The 22,912-nt window shown below is 31.8% G+C and overlaps 1 protein-coding gene across 2 annotated transcripts in view; it reads right to left on the bottom strand.

Moving 5' to 3' along the window:
* Window positions 1–5,055: 5,055 nt before the first annotated feature.
* The window catches only part of LOC139501645 (E3 ubiquitin-protein ligase MIB2-like), a 46,796-nt gene continuing 28,939 nt past the window's right edge, over window positions 5,056–22,912 (bottom strand). For both annotated transcript variants that reach the window (XM_071290781.1, XM_071290780.1), the window contains exons 12-19: window positions 17,789–17,945; window positions 16,767–16,927; window positions 15,805–15,928; window positions 14,901–15,006; window positions 14,411–14,490; window positions 12,389–12,540; window positions 11,431–11,673; window positions 5,056–6,967 (exon numbers count right to left, since the gene is read on the bottom strand). In XM_071290781.1, coding sequence (XP_071146882.1) covers window positions 6,547–6,967; window positions 11,431–11,673; window positions 12,389–12,540; window positions 14,411–14,490; window positions 14,901–15,006; window positions 15,805–15,928; window positions 16,767–16,927; window positions 17,789–17,945 — 1,444 coding nt within the window. In that variant the 3' untranslated portion in view covers window positions 5,056–6,546. The remainder of the gene's footprint in view (window positions 6,968–11,430; window positions 11,674–12,388; window positions 12,541–14,410; window positions 14,491–14,900; window positions 15,007–15,804; window positions 15,929–16,766; window positions 16,928–17,788; window positions 17,946–22,912) is intronic.

Genomic DNA, 22,912 nt, shown 5'->3' with positions numbered 1-22,912 from the left:
TCATGTTCAATGTTAACAAAGAAACGAAATGCATCAGGTAACAAATTCATATCAAAGACAAAGAATTATTAAAAATGAAATATTGGTATTGTGTTCCTTGAGTTCCTATATTTTACTAGACTGCTCAAAGTCTCACGACAATGAGACCAGAAGAAGTAAGTAGATTTCTGCCTTCTGCGCAAATGCAGGAACTAAAAAAAAGCGACAAAAAATTTTTGAACGATTTTGAGTTCAAATTAGTACAATGAAAAATTTTCCCGATATTTTTATTGATTTTTCTACTGTAATAGAAGGTCTTCGTTTACATATCAATGTGTGTACAAAATATTTTGTAAACGGACCTTGTATCCTATGTAGGAATGGCCTTTGATAGTCCGTAGATCAGGATGCCTTTGACATTGATATATTATTTATATCCGACATGAACCAAAGGTCTGTAAAGTGGAGAATATTTGGCATTAAAATCGCTAAGTTTTTCCATACAGATCATTTATATATATATGCAATGTAAAATACGTGACAATTGCGTTTCAAGTCTTGTAGCATTTTTATTGGAAACACAGGCACACACACAAATGTTTAAAACACTCTAGGGACTTTTTCTACTAGTAATGTATGTCTGCCTGGACATATTTTACCAGGACCATGTTATCTCTTACAGAAAAACTTTAGGTCAGGGTAAGCGTACAAGGTTTATAATATTTCGCACAGCCCTATATTTTGATATTTGAAAAAAAATAGTAGTGCATGTGAATTAACTTCACATTCTACATGATATTTTTTTTTCAAAACTTGGGACTATTATACTAATATTATACTAATAGTCCCAGAAACTTATTAGCAAAAGCATACTTAAACAAAAGCAATACAGACAAAATGACATCATGCAGATTCTGTATCTATAAAATTAAAATATTATACCTACCAGCTGCCTACCCATGACCACAATGTACCGAGCTAAGTTATTTTATTTGGAAAGAAAAATAAAATATTTTACCTTCCTACCTACCCTGTTTCAAAACATAGGGTTGGAAAAGGGCAAACAAACAATATTTTGATTTCGGCCCAACTATCACATAAACTTAACATGACACAAGAAAATGAGGTCAAGGTCATATAAACCAAAAGAGAAATACATGTACACCTAACAATTATTCAATACACTAAATATAAGTTGACCTATTTCTTATAGTTTCTAAGAAATAGACTTAACCAAGAAAAACTAAACAGTTACCAATAAATCATGAATCATGCCAGGCAGGTATGTACAGCTTACAATCCTTCAATAAAACCAATATAGTTGACCTATTGCTTATAATTTTAGAAAAACAGACCAAAACACAAAAACATAACACTGAGCAATGAACCATGAAAATGAAATCAAGGTCAAATAAAACCTGTGAGACTGGTCATCAACATGTCCATCATAAGGTATTTCCATACACCAAATATAGCAGACTGGTTGTATAAGAAAAAAGACCAAAACTCAAAAACTTAACTTTGACCACTGAACCATGAAACTGAGGTCAAGGACAGATGATACCTGCCAGCTGACATGTACACCTTGCCATCTTTACATACACTAAATATAAGAGACCTTTTTCATATAGTATATGAAAATCAGACCAAAACACAAAAAGTAAACTATATCTACGGAACCATGAAAATGAGGCCAAGGTCAGATGACACCTGCCAGTTGGACACCTTACAATCCTTCTATACACCAAATATACTAAATCTATTGCTTATAATATCTGAGATATGGACATGATCACCAAATTTAATAAAATTGAGAATGGAAATGGGGAACATGTCAAAGAGACAACAATCTGACCAAAGAGCAGACAACAGCTGAAGGCCACCAATGGGTCTTCAATGCAGCGAGAAACTCCCTCACCCAGAGGCGTGCTTCAGTTGGCCCCTAAACAAAAATGTATAATTTGTATACCTTAACCTTGGTCACTGATCCATGAAATGAGGTCAATACACCTTATCACTATTTGTCCGCCATTACTGGATATCACACAGGTTCCTGTAAAATTTTGACGTCACAATACAAAATATCTGACGCCACAATGGAAAAGTGATTGTTGTATGCATCAAAAGTTCAAGCGGCCGGGTCAGCCGGAATTAGCGATAAGGTGTATTGAAAACTGTCTGACGGGCATGAGGACATTCAAAAATATGCACATACCTAATATAAATATCCGATTACTTATAACAAGAGAGAATATTAACATTAGAAAAAAATCTTTTTTTTTAAGAAGTCACTGAACCATGAAAATGAGGTCAAGGACAATTGTCATGTGACAGACGGAAACTTAATAACATAAGGCATCTATAAACACAGTATGAAGCATCCAGGTCTTCCACTTTCTAATATATAAAGCTTTAAGAAGTTACCTAATGAAGCCGCTGCAGGATCACTATCCCTATAGCTATGTTGAGCTTTCTGCGACAAAAGTCGCTGGCTTGACAAAAATGACAAAATTGTAACTTGGATGAAGAGTTGTCTAATTGGCACTCATACCACATTTTCTTATATCTATCTTGTACAAATTTCATAAAATTCCATGAAAATTATTGATGTCTTTGAAATCTTTTACTGCAGACTGGACCTAAATGTTATGGAAGCTGACAAAGGATTCTAAGATCACTATATCTCACTATTCAGGAAATGTACTTTGCAGGCTCTGCAATAACATATGCTTAATAGGTTGTGTGAAGTAATAAATTTTGTGGGAAATTTCTTTTCATCATTTGTTCCTCATTTCTTTTTTAATTGCTTTGAATAAGGTTAAGTAATGTGATGTATCTTGTTGTGTTGTTCTGCAACAGTGATTTCCTTTCTATCTCTTCTTGTTAAATGGAGAGGAAAAAAGTAAGAGAAACTCGGAAGGTAATAAAGTATGGACAACTGATCTGATGTTCAGTGGTTGTCATCTGTTGATGTGGTTCATAAGTGTTTCTTGTTTCTCGTTTTTATATAGATTAGACTTGGTTTTCCTGTTTGAATGGTTTTACACTAGTAATTTTTAGGGCCCTTCATAGCTTGCTGTTCAGTATGAACCAAGGCTCTGTGTTGAAGGTCGTACCTTGACCTATAATGGTTTACTTTTATAAATTGTTACTTGGATGAGAGTTGTCTCATTGGCACTTATACCACATCTTCATTTTCTAACAACTAAAATGGAAACCTGGGAACTAGACATAAAAACATGGATACACTTTATTCTAATGTGAAACTTGACAAAATTACTCACTTAACAAAGCCTTTCTCACCGGATTACAATTCTGAAGTATTTTGTTGGTATATTAATGTCTGAAAAGCATTATCATATACGCTCTCCTAGATCTTAGTATCAATAAATACGAATTAATGTGAAAAAAAACTGAAAAGCAGTACATGAAGATACAATTTGTACATTGTTCTTTTTAAATAAGCTGTATGTCCTAGGGTTTCTGAAAACAAATATTTCCACAGTACTTTGAATAACATGCAGGTTATATTTTTCTCTGAAATGTAATCCCATTCAAGTAGCCATGAATTTTATTTAATGTATATGTCGTGTACAAGTTGCGATTTTGTACAGGTTATAACATGTACAAAAATATTGTACATGTTATAACTTGTATAATGCAAAAATACAAGTTATAACATGTACAAAAGTACCTCATACATGTTATAACCTGTACAAAATATTGCTTAAAAATGGTTTTAACTTGTACAAAATTTAAAATAAATCTTAATGAAGTAAAATATACATTTAAATTCACCAATGCATAAAGAACAACAATAAAAAGGCCAGAACGTGTCTTTTTCTGTAGAGGACAATGAGCACAAAGTTTCAGAAATATATTTTTCATGACTTATGTTGGCAAAATGTGTTTTCATGAAATTGTATGTTTTATGCAGTCCATCATGGCTTAAATAAGTGTGAAACTATTTACTAAAAGCGTGCATTCCTCAATGACAATTACATTATATACTAGTAACTAAATTCTTCCAAAAAAATTAAGAACGAATCCTAATAATTTTGGGAAATACTCCTCCCACTCGTTTTTATAGCATGCAAAGACTAGAACAATGTCTTATATGATTACTTTCAGGCGTAAAAGCAAGAGAGAGCTGAAATAGTTTTCATTGGACCACGCTTCATTATCAATATCTTTGGATCTATTCTACAACATTTTTGGCCTTCAGCATGACTTATGTAAATATTTAACTCAATTTTTGTTTATAAACTATAAGATCATTGCATGAGGCGAATGTCATTTTGATGTTTTAAATATATATCCTCTACTTTGAAAGCATGTATTTGTGGCCTTTGGATGTTGTCTGATCCATAGGCGGGTTGTTGTCTTTTAGACACATACCCCATTTCAATTCCTAATTTTATTTGTAGACACATCTATCCTGGCTATCCTCTTATGTCTTTTAGTGTCAACTAGAAAGAAAGTATTTTACTACTGCCTTCAAAGTGGACACTCACAATTATAATTCATCAAATAAAGATATGTCCATAGATAGTCATAAGAGGATCATAAGACATGTCCTAAGATATATCTTATGACAGGTCTTAGGAATGCTTCGTAATACCGACCCCTGGACATTAACTGTATCAAAAAAGGACAAAACACACTAACATGAAGGAATAATACAAAAGTTATGAAAATGTTATTGAGGTCAATATCATCTGTTGCGATAATAGAAAAATATCTTTATTTTTCGATTTTGTACAAGTTAAAACCATTTTTAAGCAATATTTTGTACAGGTTATAACATGTATGGGGTACTTTTGTACATGTTATAACTTGTATTTTTGCATTATACAAGTTATAACATGTACAATATTTTTGTACATGTTATAACCTGTACAAAATCGCAACTTGTACACGACATATATATAAAAGAACAAATGAAATATATTGTCACTCATTGATGGCATTCAGTTTAAAGCATTTCTGCATGTAAAAATATTAATATAATGAACTTTGACATGAATTTATATTCATTCACACTAAGAGAATGTTGAAATTTGAAACTATGACACATGAAGAAAGATATGTTTATTCCTATAAAGTCTACAATGTCGTTAACAACCTAACAAATTAACACTTATCTTAACAAACTTGTGTATTAAAAAATATAAAACACACATTAATTTGGTTACATGGCATGTCATTCACTCATGTTGAACTATAAATACATAAAAATAGAGTACATGAAGATAGTATGAATGGAAAAGATTTAAATTTTACACTGACAGTCCGACATTAATATTGATACAATATAAAAATTATCATTCTTAATTAAGAGCTGTAACAAAGTTTGCCTATTAACCCTTTTAACTGAAATGATAGATTAGACTAAAAAAAAGTAATTATATCATACAAATAATGAATTATTATTAATCAAGTTGTCTCTTAATATTTAGCTGCATAAGGTGTAACACCACTAATTAAGGCCCAGTCAGAAAGGAGTATATATTTAACACAAAATATTTCCTACACAAAATATTTAAAAATATGTAGAACATTAAAGTATTTTTGGAATCAAATGGGTACATTTTGCCTGTGTGTCAGATCTGAAGTACGTGTTTTCATGCATCATAAGGTACAGGAACCATTTTTTTTATATGACATTATTAAAAAGGTATGTTGATTTTTTTTTTCAATACAAGACACCATAATGTGTTGCTTTGACATGCAATGATGGTTACTTTTTTCCAACTTAAAACAAAAGAGTTGTGTCTGCTTGAAACAGAGAAAAGCAATAGTCCATGAATTAGTGGTGTACTTCCATAACTAGGTAAAAAAGAATGTTTACTTAAGGTTGAAGAAGTTAAAAATATATATCAGAAAATTCAACAAACATGTAAAATGTAATTGCTTTCATTTGACCATAAAAGGGAAAATTGTTTGAAGTGATTACACAAGAATACATTGTCATTTTTCAAACCAAACTACACAGTGACCAACATAAACAATATCTAGACATCTTTTCCATCATGTCAATCCAGTGTATGATATTTGTTCAAGTACAGTAATAACCACATATACCTTTACTACTGGGGATTCATTTATTTTCGTCGTTTGAAGAAAACATGCATTTCCACAGATATTTGATTACGAGGTTTTACCAATCTCTGCATAAAAGCCTATAGAAAATTTGTAATTGATTGAATATTTAAATTTGTGGTTTACCTGTATGCAAGAAACCCACGAAAATTGCTATCCGACAAAAAATTATGAATCCATGTGGTTATTACTGTTGAACAAATATCATAAACTGAATGGACTTGCAATTGTGATAAATAAATAACATCCAAAAACTACTATGATCATACATGCATGACAATTAGTCAAAATTATATACATAAAAAACTGACATCACAAGACATCTCACTCTCAGCAGATATATAGTTCAGCCACCTTAACTATATTAAAGCTGCAAATCTTGTTAAGGTTAAAGTTATGCATTTCTGCAATGTTTACAACACTAAGGAAAAGCACAATATAATTTCCATAAAAGGTTATAAAAGTTTATGTGTATTCAATAAGGTGTTCTGGGTAATATTGACTGTCATGAAAAACACAGTATATTCTAGGGTTCTTCTCATTGTCAACACAGCTATCAAATATTGGACCCTTTGGGTTATTGGTATCTTGAGGTGGTGGTTTTACATATTCTGATCTTCCAATACAAGTCTTCCCTGCTAAGACCTTCAAAAGAAACATGAATTTATGTCCGTTGTGATCAGCTTGGGCATACAAATCAGAATATTTAGCATCTGTGGCAAAGTAAGTACCTTTACCAAACAATGCACCTACTCGCCCTCCAGCAAGTCGAGGATCTAAATTTTGTTCAGCAATAACATCTAATTTATCTGGAGTTGTACCATGGAACAGTGTTAGTTCATTGGCACATCCATTTCCATATGCATGCTCTAACTGCCTTTTTCTCCTGCAAAATAGAAAATGAAATTAAAGTTGTATTGTGTTACACAACTGAAATAAAATGGTGGTATACCACCATTAATTTTCCCCTTATTAGTCTTAGTTACAGAAGAAGGCCTGTTAAGACTGCTTTTTGGCCCCAAAATATAGCATTTTTACAAATTTGTTAAAATGTGTTTAGCTATTTATTGGAAAGTAAAATATATGTGTTCCATAAATATAGGCTGTTTGTGGCAATACAATCCACAGGCATCAGGTAATAGCATCATAAATTCGTGCAATATTACAAATTTTACAGTAATGGTTGTAAGGGTGCTCATGGGTATAAATAATTTTTTTTTTTAAATATAGGATTTCGCTATTTTTTTCTATAAATAAACTTTACCCTATACTAAATAGAAAAATGAAATAAAAATTTGGGGTGACTGTTAGTTTAAGCTCACAATTTGCCTTCTAAAGAAGCATGCATTTGTCTTAAAATACTTTTTTTCTGTTGAACTAATAGCAGAAAAAAAGGTACTGTGGATTTATATATATTCGTTGGATACCAATTTTCGTTGATTTTGTGGGTACAGGGAAACAACAAATTCAAATGTTCAAGGAATCACACATTTTCTAATAGAATGTGTGTAGACTTTGCATAATCCATGAAAATAAATATCAACGAATATGCAAGTTTTCCTCAAACCACGAAAATTGGTAGCCACGAAAATAAATGAATCCACAGTAATATCGAAATAAAAAAAGAATTAAATTACAGAAATTGCTTAAATTTTACACTAGTTTAGTTTTTAAGTACTGTGTATTTGAAAAAATAATAAAAAATATAGGTCACAGATGAGTTAAAAAAGTTATTTCAATTTTAATGCCCCAAAAAATGGCCTTTTTTCACCAAAGGGAGATAAATTAGAGCTTTTTTGATGATATTTATATTTTAAAAATCATCTGGGGCCAAAACGAATTAATGTTTTTGGTTGATTTTGTACCATATCATAAAGTAACAACTAATAGTGTAATAAATCAAATTTAATTGTAATGAAAAAAAAATGTTTTAAATTTTGCTGATTTTTTTGTACCTTGCGAGCCTCCTTAAAAATGGAAGCTGCCACATTTGTTTTCAGTCTTAATATTTGAATATATGTTGTGTTTGAAAATAATACATAACATATATAAAGGTTAAGACTGGACACAAAATCGGCCACTTCAATTTTTGACAAAAAACATCTAAAAAATAATGTTTTATGGCATGTTTGATAGAATTTTCATATACAAGCTTGAATTTGAGCGTCTGAAATGACCAAATAAGTTCAAATCTTTTACATAAACTAATTGAATCAACTGAATTTTAGTGTTTAAAAAATGTCAAAAATCTTTCATTAGGCCACACCAATTTAATTTCTTGTTCTACGGAATTTTGGACTCCAAAATTTGGGGCGAGCGAGCGATTTGAATATTTTAATGAAAAAATATTTAATTTGAAAATTTTTGAGGCGAAGCTTGAAAAGTAAAGGCGAGCGATTATAATTTTTTTTTGTAAACATAAAATAATAGGTTTTGACAATATTAAAACTTGATTTATCACTTGTACTTTGACATTTCTTTAATTTCGGAAGTATTTTTTCCCTGTTCACCAAGAAATAATTAAATCTGGTCTATGTATGTGTGACTGACAATGAGACAATTCTCCATCCAAATCATAATCAGTTTGGGGGCAACCCCTTAATGTTATAAATATACCTTTTACATGTTTTATGAGGGATCAATATAAGTTATAATATATTTGTTTGTACAAAAGGACTCATATTTTCTCATATATATCTATCTGGTATTAAATGGTCAAAACATGTCCAAGAATTTAGTAGTATTCCTGGACTTTAACCATGTAAACACATTTACTTTAACAGTTTAATATTATTCAAAAATAAGTGGACCCCTCTTTTAGAAAAAAATGTTTAAAATATGATGTAAGTCTCCTCTTTTTGAGTACAAAATTCTAAGTGTTCAAAGGTTTTGTATAGAAGATCTATACAAATCCTTGGTATTTCTATTTTCTTTTCTACATCAGTAAAATGACCCCTTGTCTGAGGGAGGGTTGTTCTCAAACTGACAATAACAAACACAGGTCAAAGTACGGCCTTTTACACAGGGCTTTGATACAGACCAAACAGCAAGCTATAAAGGACCCCAAAATTATTAGCGTACACAATTCGAACAGGAAAACCAACGATCTAATTTATATATCCAAACGGGAAAATACCAATGAACAACATCAACAAAGGATAACTGCTGAATGACATGCTCCTGAATCAATCAGGATAGGTGCATAAACATGCAGCGGTTATGGATAGTTTTGTTTCGCCAGCATACAATATAATTGCAGTTGAAGGCAAATCCTTCAGAAGTTCTTTGTACTTTATTCTAACAACGAACATTTTTTTATAGGGAATATAAGTAAAGGGGAAAGAAACCAATTTTTTGTTCTTCACGGAAATACCCGCTGTTATAACTTTTTATCGGAGCACTCCAGGTTTCATGCGGAAACAAATATTCTCACAGATATTTACACAGTGTGGTGGGGTGCTTTTATGTTTAAAATCGTTATATACAGGTTAGACTGTGATTTAACAAATGTTGATATCTTTTTATAATATTTACAAACAAAAAACGGTGCGGGAAATGGACATGATTACAATTCCGAATGCGGGAAGCGGGAATATAAAAAAAATAAAAAAATTCTGTTTTGAAAAAAATAGGTGCGGGCAGGTCCGTCGAACAAGGGATCAAATTGGTGTTTACCTTTGCACTTTTCAAAAAATTGTGCAGAATTTATCTTGGATTCAATAAAGAAATACTTGGCATGAGTAAACTTTTATTCTGTCCAGTACTATAGACAAAATTTCTAAAACCAAAAGAAATAAAAATTAAGTTAGCTTTTGACAAATTTTACTCCTAAATTACAGTTACTCAAGAAATTATCCAAATTTGACATGTAAAGAAGAAATAATGTTAACATTTTTCTACTCCAATGTTAAGTGTTGGAGTAAATCTGTTTGAAACACAAAAATCAATCTTTTAGAAAAATAAACAAGAGACTCCTACAAGCCTGGGCCTGTATGCATAAAGCTACTAAAGTTAAGATTTGTTCTGAATTGACAGATTTTTCGTCATGTCCTACAATAAATTAGTATTACCATTGGATATCTTAAGGGGGTTCGCGGGTCTAAATCATTTATATAGGATTTCTCTATATTTTTCTATAAATGAACTTTATCTTATAGTTAATAGAAAAATAAAATAAAAAAGTGGGGTCACCGTTCATTTGCGCTCACAATCTGCCTTCGAAAGAAGCATACATTTTTGTAAAGGCGTTTTTTTTTCTGTTGAATTAATAGGAGAAATAAAGGTAATATCGAAATAAAAAAAAGAAATTTATTACAGAAATCGCTAAAATTTTACAATGAGTTAGTTTAAGTACAGCTTATATGGAAATTATATTAAAAAAGATAGGTCACCGATGAGTTGAAAAAGATATTTCAATTTTGGAGCCAAAAAATGGCATTTTTCCACCAAAGGGAGATAATTTGGAACTTTTTCAATGATGTATACATTTTGAAAGTCATCTGGGGTCAACACGAATTGATTGTTTTGAATGATTTTTGTACCATATGATAAAGTAACAACTACAAAAGGAAATAAATAAAATTTGTAATGAAAAACAAATGTTTGATTTTTTTCTGAAATTTTTATACCCTCGAGCCTCCTTAACTAAAGTTGTTTTATGCACACAATATCTGAATTGTTAAAATGATAGGTTAAGAACTTGAAAATTAGTTGAAAATCACTATCAAAGGCTAATAACTCATAAACTGAGTCTTCCAATGGATTCAGTCAGAACAAATTTTTGTAGATCTTGTCTAACTGATAAATGTTGCTGTTTCCATTTTTTACCTATCTATTAGTTTTCAAGATAATAGGCAATAAACTTTTACACTATTAAAAGAAATATTATCTATAATTAAAGGACTCATATGATTTCAGATTGCTCAGTATTTTATTTAAGGAAAACCAAGAATGTGTCCATGGGGACAGATTACCCCACTTAACTGTTAAGTTACAAAAAAATCAGCAATTTATTCATTCATAAAGGGACATAACTAAAGATAGGTGAAAGTAACATCTTACTTGATCTATGTTTGGTTCTAATAAACATTGTGTATAAGTTTCAAAATGTTAAAAAAAAATTCAGCAATTTAGCAAATTTCCATCTATAAAGGGACATAATCCAACAGTAATAGTAACTTCATCCAAAGTTCAAACATGATCTGTGTTTTGTGGTAATAAGATTTGTGTATAAGTCTCAAAACATTTGATGGAGTTAAGATTAAAGTAAACCAATTTCTAACTGACAGGGTGATTTCAATTTAATCCGTAATTTTTTTTTACAGGACTATACAATAAAGTAATACTTACAAGTAATACATTTCCCATAGAAACATATTTTGCATCCTATGGATTGATATAATTCTGGCTTGAGGTAGGGTCTTCTCAAACTGATGTTTAACATTGTCAAATTCTATCTGCATAATACCACCTTTTGTTGGACTAATAGAAACCTTCAATGCAGTTCCCCCACTCATGTCTGTCCAATTAGAGGGTGCAGGAAGACCTTTAGCAGTGGTGGCAAAATCTTTCTTTTTTGCTCGTTTAGCTAACCTAAAATCGAAAGTAGCATGATTGTATATCACATATGAATATAGGGTCAATGCAATTTGACTGCTCAAATAGCACAGCTGCAGTATATATTTCTAATAGTATCCATTTCAGGAGTTAAGCCTTTTTAAACTGATTTTTATAGTTCGTTCTTATGTTGTACTGCTACACTGCTGTCCCAGGTTAAGTGGAGGGTTGGGATCCTTTCTTACATTTTTAACCCCACCACATTCTGTATGTATGTGCCTGTCCCAAGTCAGGAGCCTGTAATTCAGTAGTTGTCATTTGTTGCTTTGTTAAATATTTGCTTTTCGTTCATTTTTTTGTACATTAATTAGGCTGTTAGTTTTCTCGTTTGATTATTTTACATTTGTTATTTCGGGGTCTTTTATAGCTGACAATGTGGTATGGGAATTGCCCATTGTTGAAAGCCGTACAGAGACCTATAGCTGTTAACTTCGATTTTTCTGTGTCTAAGTTTCTTGTGGAGAGTTGTCTTATTGTCAATCATACCACTTCTTTGTTTTTAAAAGACAAATATGACATGTGTCAAACATTAAAGATGGTATAGACACTTTTTTATGTCTGTTTACTTTGTATTGTTGTTGCCTTACAAAAGTAAACAATGTTTTCTACATAGAGATCCTAGGTTAACATTTGCTGCCTCACATAACAATTCTATTGACAAAATAAATTTGTCTAATTTGTATAAACTCACGTTTTCATGAAATGCTTGACCATTTCATCATTAGCGAAGTCTAATGGTGTTTTCCCTTCATTATTCTTTATTTCTATATTTGCTCCACTTTCTAGTAGTGAACATATGATAGCTGTATCTTGACTGCTACTGGCTGCCTTGTCTAATGCAACCTGAAATTAAAATATCAGGAATTATATACATATAATAACTGGCTGTACCAATGCTATATGTAACTTGGAGATTGGACTCATTTTTTGTTGAACTGTGCTACAAATAATTCATCCCTTAATCTTATCCATATGTAGCTAGACTTAAGTTGTTCTTGACCTGTGCCACATAAAATAATATCTTTGACCACATTTTTATTTCACTTGTGCCATATGTCGCTCACCACTCAGTGTTCCAGCTAGGATTTGAAAATAGAGGGGCGCGTTTTTAAAAAGGGCACTTTAGCGCGTTCTCACTGAAAAAAAATCAAATACTTAATATTACCACATAAAGACATATTTCTTGATGCATGGTGGGTCTAAGATGAATTTGCAACGCGATGCGCTGCGTTGTTTTGTAGAATTATTTTTATTACACTTGTGAAATGAATTGTGCATGTCAGTTTAAAAACTTCACATAAATCTGCAATACAGTCAGGAACAATACTTAACATTTTCTCTGAAGGCCAGCCTGGATTCAAAATTTTTTACAAGGGCCCTGTAGAATTTTTTTAGGCCTTACCAGGTTTGTTTTTACTGCAGGCAGTATAACCATGTATTTTCAGACTGGTGAACTTTATATATATTTGTAATATTATTGAGAAAAAAACAAAAAAAACAGCCCCCCTTTCCATACCCCTAGATGTAAATTATTTTAATAAAAAAAGTATTATCAGTTTCACCCCAAGAAATTATTATAATTTTTCATGAATAAATCTTAGAAGTTGTAATCAAAATGATTTCCAAAATGAAATTCCTACTGTCTATAAATAACAATGAAATGTAACTGTTTCCTGTTAATAAGGGGTTTCCCGAATTTTCCCGCCAAAAAGCACATGGCTTTGAACAATTGTAAACAAAGCATTCAATTTGTGATCATGGATTACAGTTTTAATTAATTTAATTTGGATATAGATATTCAACTTAAGGTACAGTCAAGCAATGTTTTTACTTTCTTCTGGATTAAAACTAGTTTGAAAGATCAGTTTCAAAAATAAAAACATCAAAACAAAAACGATCTGAATTGTGAATATTCAGTGACCCATAAATTTTTTGACTCTGCTATGGAGGTCAAAGTTACATCATGTTTCATGCATTTTGCGTGTTGACCTATTGGAAATTCCGAATGATTCTTTTTAAATGACATAATAAATAACAAATACAATAGAAATGAACACCGTTCACATTTATTTTATAAATTATATTTTGCATCGTCAGGTGTTAAAATAATCAATTTATTTAACTTCGATGTTTGGTGCTTCAGGGTAAAGGGATTAGACAGGGTCGTAAATTTCACCTGATTAAGTAATTGACTCTAATCAAATAGGTGATTATAATCAGGTAACAAGTGTCAACAATTTTAATCTGTTGTCTTAATGAAGTGTGTTTATAAAGAACTCAACAAAATGGCGACGATATGAGGAAAAAAGATCGTTTTTTAAACTTTTTTTCAAAAGGGCACAGAGGGGCGCAGGGGCGCTTAAAAAAGGCAGAGGGGCGCAAAATTTCGGGGGCGGGGCGCGGCGCCCCTCCATTTTATGCTAGCTGGAACACTGACCACTTAACCTGTGCCTAATGTAACTTTCACCTTCCCTCAAGTTCCCTTGACCATTGCCCATATGTTACTTACAGCTTGACCTAAATTTTTCTTGACCTATGCCACATAATACTTGCAGCTTGACCTGTGCCACATGTAACTTATTGCTTGACCTACGTTTTTCTAGACCTTTGCCATATATCAATTACCACTTGGGATAAGTTTTTCTTGACCTGTGCCACATGAAACTTAAGGCTTGGCTTAGGTTTTTCTTGACCTGTGCCACATGCTACTTACTGCTTGGCCTAAGTTTTTCTTGACCTGTGCCACATGTAAAGCTGTATTACCACTACTATCTTGAGCATTGACGTCACAGCCTACAATATAAGTATAATGTATCAAGCTGAGTTCAGACACCATAATTTCAAGTATTATAAGGTAAACTTGAGTTTAAAATTTTTAAAAGAAGCGAAGATATACAAAACAGCTGATGCAATAAAATCAAGAAGATAAAATAACATCTATTAAAGGATCCCCTCTTTTCTTAAAACTATTCCTTAGTTATTCCTTCTGCCGTGGTTCTGAGGAAGATAACATAAGAAGTTTTCTCTTTACATATTCCCTGTATCCCTTTAGAAATAGAAGCAAAACTCAGTTTTCAGTAGTTATATACATTGCCTTGATGTAGAGATAACATTTACTCTTGTCTCTGTACCCTTCCCCAACAAAAAACAAAAAAACAAACAAACCCATGCAACTAGCTCTCTGAAACAGATATAAGACTCACCAACAGTTATCAGTAATTCCATTGTTTTCTTTTTGCCTTGAGATACAGCTAAAATCAAAGGTGTCCTCTTCATACTGTCTCTTATGTTCATGTCTGCGTTACCTTTCTAAAAAGATCATTAAAGTAATGTTCAATTAATGTTTTCCATGTTTTTACCCAATGTTAGCAAAATTAGACATTATTTTCATAATAAATGTGGAATGTGTCCATGGGACAGAGATGACCCCCCTGCTTGCATATAACTAATACACGGACATGTTTTAAGAACTGTAAAAGTGATGCTATCCAAATTTGTAATTGATAAGTTTAGTGGTACATGTAATTAGCCTGGTGTACAAGTTTCATAACATTTGGTTGATGCAAACTAAAGTTAGAGAACAGAAACCAATTTTGGGACATACATATAGATGGACAAGGGTAAAACTTAATGCCCCTCCCCTACGACCGGGGCATAAAAAAAGCCCATACTTTAATTTTAACTTTTTTTGGAAACTGTCTAGTGGTGGAAATCAGAAAATAGACAAAAAAATTAGGGCCTTAAAACTATGTGTTACTATTTAGCAGAAAAGGGCTTTCCAAAAGATGCGACAATATGCTTAAATTTAATTTCAAATGAGTTTTAATAATTCTCCCTGATTAATTTTACAACTGAGAATTTAAAAGTTTTTTTTATTTTAGGTGAGCATTCATAAATTTTTGGTAAATATAATGAATCAACAAATAAAAGAGTGGCGAAAGATACCAATGGGACATTCAAAATCATATGTGGATTATAAACTGACAATGTCATGGCTAAAAATAAAAAAAGACCAACAAACAATCAATATTACATGAAACACAACATAGAAATCTAAAACAACCAACACCACCAAAAAATTGGGGGAGATTTCATTATCTTACTTACCGACTGGAGAACACTGGCTATCTCCACTCTATCATTAGCGGCAGCTATATGCATGGCTGTACTGCCATCCTTCATCTTGGAATCCACACAGCTTCTATCATTACCTATTATCATCTCCACAGAGCTGTCAACAAAAATATATATTATTTTAAAATTTTGACCGAGCAGATTCAGACAACAAGATGGAATGTGACAGTTTATGTAGGATAAGTAATATATATGATATTAATAAAAAATAATTTAATTTTGGATGTAATGTGTCTTCTGATTGGCTGATGTTATTTTGTTATCAACCCATAGACATAATTTAGTCATGTGACCGTGACGTCATCAACTTTTTTTCATGGTTTTCTAGGGTTTAAAATGGAATTTAGAATTAAATTATAAGAAATGACTATAATATTTTTTCTGTCTATTCGAAATAACATAAAAATGTGGTCCACACTGTTAAATAACCCACTACGCTCGTTATTCAGTGTGCACCAAATTTTTATGTTATTTCTTCATAGACAGAAAAAATATTACAGTCATTCCTTAAATATTTTAAATTCAATCTTGTAAAAATTAAGACAAGTTGAAATGGTTCTGACATGACATTCTACTGTGAATTAATGCATGGCAGATAATTGTTTATTATTCTATATAGATTATCATTGATCATCACAATGCAATTGTTTTTCTCCCTTTAGCCGGTACAGCGAAAGTGAGAAAAAGCAATCAAGTTGAGATGACAAATTATAATCTGTTTATCACTATTTTACCTATGCAGACATTGTTAATTTCATTGACGATGGCCATGTGCACCCTTAGTTTATAGCAATAATTTTTCATATCACTCTACTGTGCTGAGAAAGGAAATTATCAGTCAGTAAGATTAAAGGAAAATTTTGTAAAATAGCGATTATATAATATATTTATAAATTCAGCAGATCTTAAATTGTTTATTATCCTTTAAAACTAACTCTTTATTATCCTTTAAAACTGCCCAGTGTAGAACATTAAATCCACGACTATTTTCTGTGGTAAACTTTGCCATTTTAGATCCCAGGACATATTTCAATATATCTTTAGAGGTATCTTTCTGTGATATGGCATCGTGCATTGCTGTGTCAAGGTCATCATCCTGAAAAATACAAACAAATCTATCTACTTCCTAGAAATGGTAATGCTTATATTATTACCATTCTGAATAATATAACACATATTGTTCCATTGGTTGTTTGTCTACACTCTCCCATTTCAATATTAATCAATTTTGTTTTGTCAAGTAAGAGAAATTACAACCAATGTCCACTTTTGTCATAAAGTATAACACTGCTGGATAGTAAAAAGTAAAATTACAAAAATACTGAACTCGGAGGAAAATCAATTCGGAAAGTCCATAATCACATGGCAAAATCAAATAACAAAACGCATCAAAAACGAATGGACAAGAACTGTCATATTCCTGACTTGGTACAGGCATTTTCAAATAACACTAAATCCTTTGTTGTGAGGTGGAATAAGTCAATGCAGATACAACTCAACTGATTTGTAGACATTAATTTTTACATAAATATTTTAAAATCAGGAACAGATATAATAGCATTGTTTATTATAAAGTTTCCAGGAGAACAAATACAAATTAACCTCTAACCTTTAGATTGGGTTATATCATTCATCTACCAACACTTTACAACAGTTAGGTTGACCTCTAACCTTTAGATTTGTATATCAACACTTGACCTCTTACCTTTAGATTTGGGTCACATCCTTTGTCTACCAACACTTTACAACAGTTAGGTTGACCTCTTACCTTTAGATTTGGGTCACATCCTTTATCTACCAACACTTGACAACAGTAACGTTTACCTCTTACCTTTAGATTTGGGTCACATCCTTTGTCTACCAACACTTTACAACAGTTAGGTTGACCTCTTACCTTTAGATTTGGGTCACATCCTTTATCTACCAACACTTTACAACAGTAACGTTTACCTCTTACCTTTAGATTTGGGTCACATCCTTTGTCTACCAACACTTTACAACAGTTAGGTTGACCTTTGTTGACTGCTATATGTAAAGCAGATTGTTTTTTGGCATTAACAGCGTTGACTATAGCTTTATTGTCTAATAGAACTTGGAGTATTTTGCTTTCCTTCCTGTAAAAGATGTATTCAACTTTATCCAAGGGGAATTCATAAATACAAGATATGAAAAATTCTTTTTGATGTAATCAGTAAACATTTATCGTAGATATATCAGTATTTGGTGTGACTTTTTCAGAAGGATTTTTCTTTTAATTGATAATAAATGTGACAGCATTGCTCCCCTTAGAACATGTAGTAGATACTTATAGCCAGCCATAAGTGGTTAAGCTGCCTTATAAAACAGAGCTCCACAGTTCAAGTCCTGGAGCGGTACCTCGAATGACCGTCCCGAATAGCACTTGTAATGACCGAATAACACTTGAAATTTAAATATTAATACATATTGACGACTGTTAAACATTGATTATTAAATAATAACATATTATCGATGTATTTTATAGCTTAAAAATGTTTTACAGAAAGCAGATAAATTCATTAAGAACTTTTTAAATTTATTGTGTACATCCATCATGGCAGCCATTGTGATTTCCGTGGTCACCATGGTGGATGTAGACACTAAAATTAAAATGATCTTTATGAACTTATCTGCTTTCTGTAAATCATTTATAAGTTACAACCATTAGTGGCAAGGTTTCGGTGCAAAATATAGTTGACATGCATTTTGTGTCCGGACACATGGACACAACGTTAAATTACAAACATTGAATATAGTAATTCAGTTTAAATGCTTGATTTAATATAAATGACCACATGACAAATGACAAAAGAAAATTCAATCAGATTCAATTTTCTTAAGTATGAATTATACTGCAAATTTCTTTTTTCATTGTGTTTAAGCACCGGACACATATAGAACACCAATGACTATACTTATATTTAATATTCAAATCATTCCTGGATATTAAAAGGTGTGCAATATTCAAGATATAGAGTGAATAAATCGTCAATATAATATTATACCCTCATATGAAGTATGTAAAAGGACAAATTAACTTGCGTTGACCAAATTCTTGCAACTTAAATACGCAATGCGCAGGCGCACATACAATCTATTAATCCAGGGTACAGGTAACTTTAATTTTTAATTGGTCTTTTGATAATAAAATCGCATGGCAATGCAACTAATCCAAAGTAAGAATATATATTATATTCCTAGATAATTATCAGATATTTAGGCGTATATGATATAAAATATTTTAGTATAATACTATTTAAAACTACTAAAAATATTTTTTTTATTTTCTCCTTTCTTTCCGCTTTAATTATGAAATTGTCAGCGGCTGTTGCATATCTTTCAACTGACCTGTATCCTATGGGTGTGAACTGAGAGTTTCATAATTCTGAGGGGTCACCCGGGATATCCGCTAGGTCGTTAAATAACCCAGGAAATCCGAAAATGGTCCGTTTTCATTATGATTCCTAATCCATCAGACTGATTTCATTAAGTGATTTTCCTTTGAAATACGGCGGCAATTTCGTAATTCTAGCTTCCATGGACAGGAAGGGAAATTCAACTAGTTGTGTGTACTGTCAAATTAGCTGACACATAATTGTATGACTTCACTTGACAGCTTTGGTGTCAAACACACTAATTACCTTAGCTTTAGGTCGTAAATAATTTGTGTATTTCAAATATAAAAAGAATATGTGGTATGCGGATTGCCATTGATACAATTCTCCACAAGAGATAAAATGACAAAAAAAATTAGGTTACCGTACGGTCTATAACGATGAGTACAGCCTATACCGCATAGTCAGCTAAAAAAGGCCCCGAAATGACAATTCAAAACAATACAAACGAGAAAAATAATATAACGGCCTAGTTTATGTACGAAAATTGTTTACAACAATTTGAATTACTTCCCCTTTTTTGTCACCTTTCAAAACATACTCCATACTCCTTGAAACTACGTTTATATAATTTGAAAAATATACTAAACGAATCTAAAACAAATTAAATTTCAAATACATATTACAATATCACTTTTCATTAATTTTCTACCTTAGTACAATTACACCGTGTAGAACGCCACATGCTGGATGTCGGCTATGCTTGACACGGGGTGGCGGTTTCGAGCGGAGAAAAACGATCCCGGCAAGTTCAAGTATCAAAATAACTTTTTTTTAGAGTTGTTAGTACCAAATAATATATTACACGGAAGGAACCGAACAATAATCTGTTTCCTGCAAGCAATAGTAGACGTTTCTCGTGGCCTATTTTCTCAAACACCTCCCTAGTTCTTCATATGCAAGTTTCAGGATAAAATACTACTTTTAACGATTTTTTTCCTGTATAATTTACTAAGAAAAAGTCCAATCATGGAATTTAACCAAATGCCAGCTTAAATAATAGTGCCGGACATCGATTACAATCAACGTGACATTTCGACGCTGAATGAACCCACCACACGAAAAGAGATCAGTATAGTGCAGTCGAATTCGCGAAACTACGAAAAGCTTCTGGATTTGATGAGATACCAGCAGTAGTAATTAAAAACACAGCAGCCATTGAACTTTTTTATATAATCTGTAACGATTGTTTCGAACTGGGAAAGTTACCAGATAAATGGACTACTAGCATAATCAATCCAATTTCATAAACGAAGTTGCGAGGAACTGGCATAAATGGAAAATCGAGCGCGTAAATAACCTTCAAGACAAATCCTTCTATTCAGATATACCAACAATATCTCCTTTAAATTGTATTTACACTTTGGCCTATGTAAATAAACTCATCATAGATACCAGGACTAAATTTTGAATATACGCCAGACGCGCGTTTCGTGTACAAAAGACTCAAATGCTTCAAAATAAGCCCTCACAAAAATGGGTCACCGACCTCGTTTTCGATTTGAAACGACCTCTTTTTCGAAGAATTTGAAAATCGTGACTCGGCTTGCATAGTTTTTTGCAATATATAAAATTTTATAGAAAGTCCGAATCACTTAAACAATTGCTTCTTTTGTTAACCTTTTTGTTTGCAGAATCTACATTATTCGTAAACGTTATTTTCTGAAGAACAAGAGATATCGATAATTTGCTTTAACAATTTTCCCGCCTTTGCAATGTATGGTGCAATGTGGAGGTTATCTTAGTAATTTAAAAAAATGAACAATTTTTTTTTCATAAAAATTCGATACAATATTCATTTCTATCTATAAAAACAATATAATCAAAGTACTGAAGTACTGAACATCGGATGACCGCAAGTTCTTGTGGATGGTCAAAAGCACATGTCACAGAAAAACTCGCATCTCTATACATGAAACTGAGTATACTTACGGTTACAATTGAAATTCAAAGTTATTTGTGCAAACATTCTCATACAGACGGTAAACAAAAGAAAATAGTAGCATGAATTCCATGCGTTGTTCAGTATACACAACAACGAGATTGGGGAATATAAAATTATTTGTATAACAAAGTACATAACCACCCTATCATGCCTATGCTATCTCTTTTTTTTCTATTATACGTGATTTGATGAAAATTACGATGATCGTTAATATTTAGCAATATACAAACGAATTGTTAGTATTTTATTACCTATATTAAAACCGCATACTTTCACCTGATTTTAAACTATTTTTGAAAACTTGAGGTAGCTCTATCGGTACCTAAGAGTTAAGTGAAATCTTAGGCGTTTTCTTAGTAAAGGGGGTTTATGCATTCCAATTAAGTGTTGTGTCGTGACTTAAAACACTTAAGATTTTACTAAGGAAATACTTTAGTTAGTTTAGGACTTTTTATGCATACCACTGAGATAAAAAGGGCGGAGTTTCCTTAACTTAAGGAAAATCTTAACTTAAATAGCTTTATACACAGACATCCGATACGAATTTTTTAAAAAAATCACTTGAACTTAATGATGACTTTGACAGAATGAATACATAGATTAGATTTATTGCTCTTATAAACTTATAATACCCTTATATTTGGCTTGACGAACACTAAATACATTAAGAAAAATTACCAAGAAACTAGCAAAATCAGCAAGCCGAACCATTGGGACTGTTTTTTTATACTTTTTTTTATCCGGTGGTATCTCCTTTAAGGTTTAAATTTCGCCAAATGACGTCATGAGAGCAAAAAACTATTTGAATATTAGTCTTATAAACGGAAGACTTCATCTTTAATTTAAAAAAAAAGTCGTGTATCGTTTCTTTTGTTGACTGGTATTTGGAGTCGGATATCACGTCGACGGAAAGGTTGAAATAAGGAGGTGAACAATACAGTCAACCTGTTGGAAATTAGGAACATTGTTACTTTGTTTTTGATGTGACTGACAATGAGTACAAAAGTAGCCTTGAAAAAAGTCATTGAACAAGTTAACATCATAAATAACACAGAATGGCAGAGAGAACTCTTTAACGATCGCGGAAGAGACAATGGAAAGTTATAACATACAGGCAATACCAATGCAACTGCTCCGTTGAACCGTTTATTTCAAAAATTATTCCACGATCGAACCGGCGTGATACAGTCCTTTTTCGTGCAGGCTTGCTCCCGTTAGTTATTGAGACTGGAAGATACACCAAGCCTGTTAAAGATCGTTTATGTACTCATTGCTCTGACATTTTTTTATTGAACAGTTGTCTATATAATGACTTTTAAGATTTGAACTTTACTCATAATGTTCACAACATATATAACAGTTTCGATAATTTGAAAGATGATTTAAAATTTATGCACATCATGAATTTCTCAAACGGATTCGGCCATTTTTTCACTACATTTTTTGTTAAATATTTTTAATGCGACGTAAATTGTTTACATAATTTTCAACCGTTTTTTTTATGCGACATAATTTAATAACTTATTTTTTCCGTAAATAATTATTCTAATTAATTATGTTCATTTGAATTATGCATATAAGATTGGTTTTTTTTCATTACATCTTAACGTAAATATTTTCACACATTAGATACTGATATTTTTCAGTTATATGGTCTGTTTACAAAATGATGCGTTAGAAGCATTCGTCTACTTTTGTCTATTGCCGAACATTTTAAAATGGA

This window comes from Mytilus edulis, chromosome 13 (genome assembly GCF_963676685.1).
Source record: "Mytilus edulis chromosome 13, xbMytEdul2.2, whole genome shotgun sequence".
Taxonomy (NCBI): domain Eukaryota; kingdom Metazoa; phylum Mollusca; class Bivalvia; order Mytilida; family Mytilidae; genus Mytilus; species Mytilus edulis.
The sequence above is the reverse complement of the archived record's forward strand: the minus strand, read 5'-3'. Positions and strand labels throughout refer to the sequence as shown.